This window comes from Heterodontus francisci, unplaced genomic scaffold (assembly GCF_036365525.1).
Source record: "Heterodontus francisci isolate sHetFra1 unplaced genomic scaffold, sHetFra1.hap1 HAP1_SCAFFOLD_1938, whole genome shotgun sequence".
In the NCBI taxonomy this organism is placed as follows: domain Eukaryota; kingdom Metazoa; phylum Chordata; class Chondrichthyes; order Heterodontiformes; family Heterodontidae; genus Heterodontus; species Heterodontus francisci.
Window position 1 is genome coordinate 37501 of NW_027141073.1, and position 2085 is coordinate 39585.

General features: G+C 59.9%; 1 protein-coding gene across 1 annotated transcript in view; it reads right to left on the minus strand.

The window, feature by feature from the left end:
• The window catches only part of LOC137361929 (serine/threonine-protein kinase LMTK3-like), a gene marked incomplete at both ends in the record, with an annotated part of 37309 nt that extends 36315 nt beyond the window's left edge, over nucleotides 1-994 (minus strand). Inside the window, 2 exon segments of the mRNA XM_068026508.1 lie at nucleotides 518-636; nucleotides 918-994. Coding sequence (XP_067882609.1) covers nucleotides 518-636; nucleotides 918-994 — 196 coding nt within the window.
• Nucleotides 995-2085: the final 1091 nt, after the last annotated feature.

The following is a 2085-nucleotide window of genomic DNA, read 5'->3' on the forward strand; positions in this document are numbered from 1 at the left end:
GGGTGAGAGTTGTAGGGACTGGAGGAGGTTACAGAGATAGGGAGGGAGGGTGGACGAGGGGCCATGGAGGGCTTTGAACGGGAGGATGAGAATTGTAGGGGCTGGAGGAGGTTACAGAGATAGGGAGGGAGGGTGGACGAGGGGCCATGGAGGGCTTTGAACGGGAGGGTGAGAGTTGTAGGGACTGGAGGAGGTTACAGAGATAGGGAGGGAGGGTGGACGAGGGGCCATGGAGGGATTTGAACAGGAGGATGAGAATTGTAGGGACTGGAGGAGGTTACAGAGAGAGGGAGGGAGAGCGAGGGGCCATGGAGGGATTTGAACAGGAGGATGAGAATTGTAGGGACTGGAGGAGGTTACAGAGAGAGGGAGGGAGAGCGAGGGGCCGTGGAAGACCGGGAGTTAACAGAGACTGGGAGAGGTGGAGAAGAGAGTACAGGACTCGGCGATATAGAGGTGCGGGTGAGGTGACCGTGTGGATTTAGGAGGGCGGGGGGCAGGGCTAATAGCTGATTACCTGTAAGGTTGAGCTTCAGCGAGAAACCTTCGCTGCTCCGTGACTCTTGCACTGACTCTCAATTCCTTTACCACCACCTGGACCGCAGTGTGGTGAGAGCAGATCTCTCCGAGAATCACCTGTCCGGAAAGCAGACGCAGACATTTACAGACAACATCCAGCCCAATTCAGCGAGCTGACCCCATTCCTCACCCCGTGGGCACTCCCACCTCGCTGGAGGGGTGGTCTCCCCATGGGGGCGGACCCCCTCACTGAGAGGACGGGTCTCCCCGTGGGGAAAGACGACAGACGGAGAGAGTGAGCGTACACCCTCCACAACGTGGACTGACTGAAGTGTCTAATGTGGACCAAGTTTGTCAGTCGAGAGGGAGCACAGCACGATCCCATATTGCACACTCACCTGACCAAACCATCCACTACCAATTTCCTGGAGGTAGCTCAACTTCTGACGTGTTAGATACTGTTCGTTTACCACATCTGAGAAGAAAAAGGCAAGATTCAGCACTATTTCATATCTCCTAACACCTTCCCTCAGTACACAGTGAGCCTCACCCACAGGGACCGAGAGGCTCCCGTCTCCCTCAGTACACACTGACCCTCACCCACAGGGACCGAGAGGCTCCCGTCTCCCTCAGAACACACTGACCCTCACCCACAGGGACCGAGAGGCTCCCGTCTCCCTCAGTACACACCGACCCTCACCCACAGGGACCGAGAGGCTCCCGTCTCCCTCAGTACACACTGACCCTCACCCACAGGGACCGAGAGGCTCCCGTCTCCCTCAGTACACACTGACCCACACCCACAGGGACCGAGAGGCTCCCGTCTCCCTCAGTACACAGTGAGCCTCACCCACAGGGACCGAGAGGCTCCCGTCTCCCTCAGTACACACTGACCCTCACCCACAGGGACCGAGAGGCTCCCGTCTCCCTCAGTACACAGTGAGCCTCACCCACAGGGACCGAGAGGCTCCCGTCTCCCTCAGTACACAGTGAGCCTCACCCACAGGGACCGAGAGGCTCCCGTCTCCCTCAGTGCACAGTGAGCCTCACCCACAGGGACCGAGAGGCTCCCGTCTCCCTCAGTACACAGTGAGCCTCACCCACAGGGACCGAGAGGCTCCCGTCTCCCTCAGTGCACACTGACCCTCACCCACAGGGACCGAGAGGCTCCCGTCTCCCTCAGTACACACTGACCGTCACCCACAGGGACCGAGAGGCTCCCGTCTCCCTCAGTACACACCGACCCTCACCCACAGGGACCGAGAGGCTCCCGTCTCCCTCAGTACACACTGACCGTCACCCACAGGGACCGAGAGGCTCCCGTCTCCCTCAGTACACACTGACCGTCACCCACAGGGACCGAGAGGCTCCCGTCTCCCTCAGTACACACTGACCCTCACCCACAGGGACTGAGAGGCTCCCGTCTCCCTCAGTACACACTGACCCTCACCCACAGGGACCGAGAGGCTCCCGTCTCCCTCAGTACACACAGACCCTCACCCACAGGGACCGAGAGGCTCCCGTCTCCCTCTATACACACTGACCCTCACCCACAGGGACCGAGAG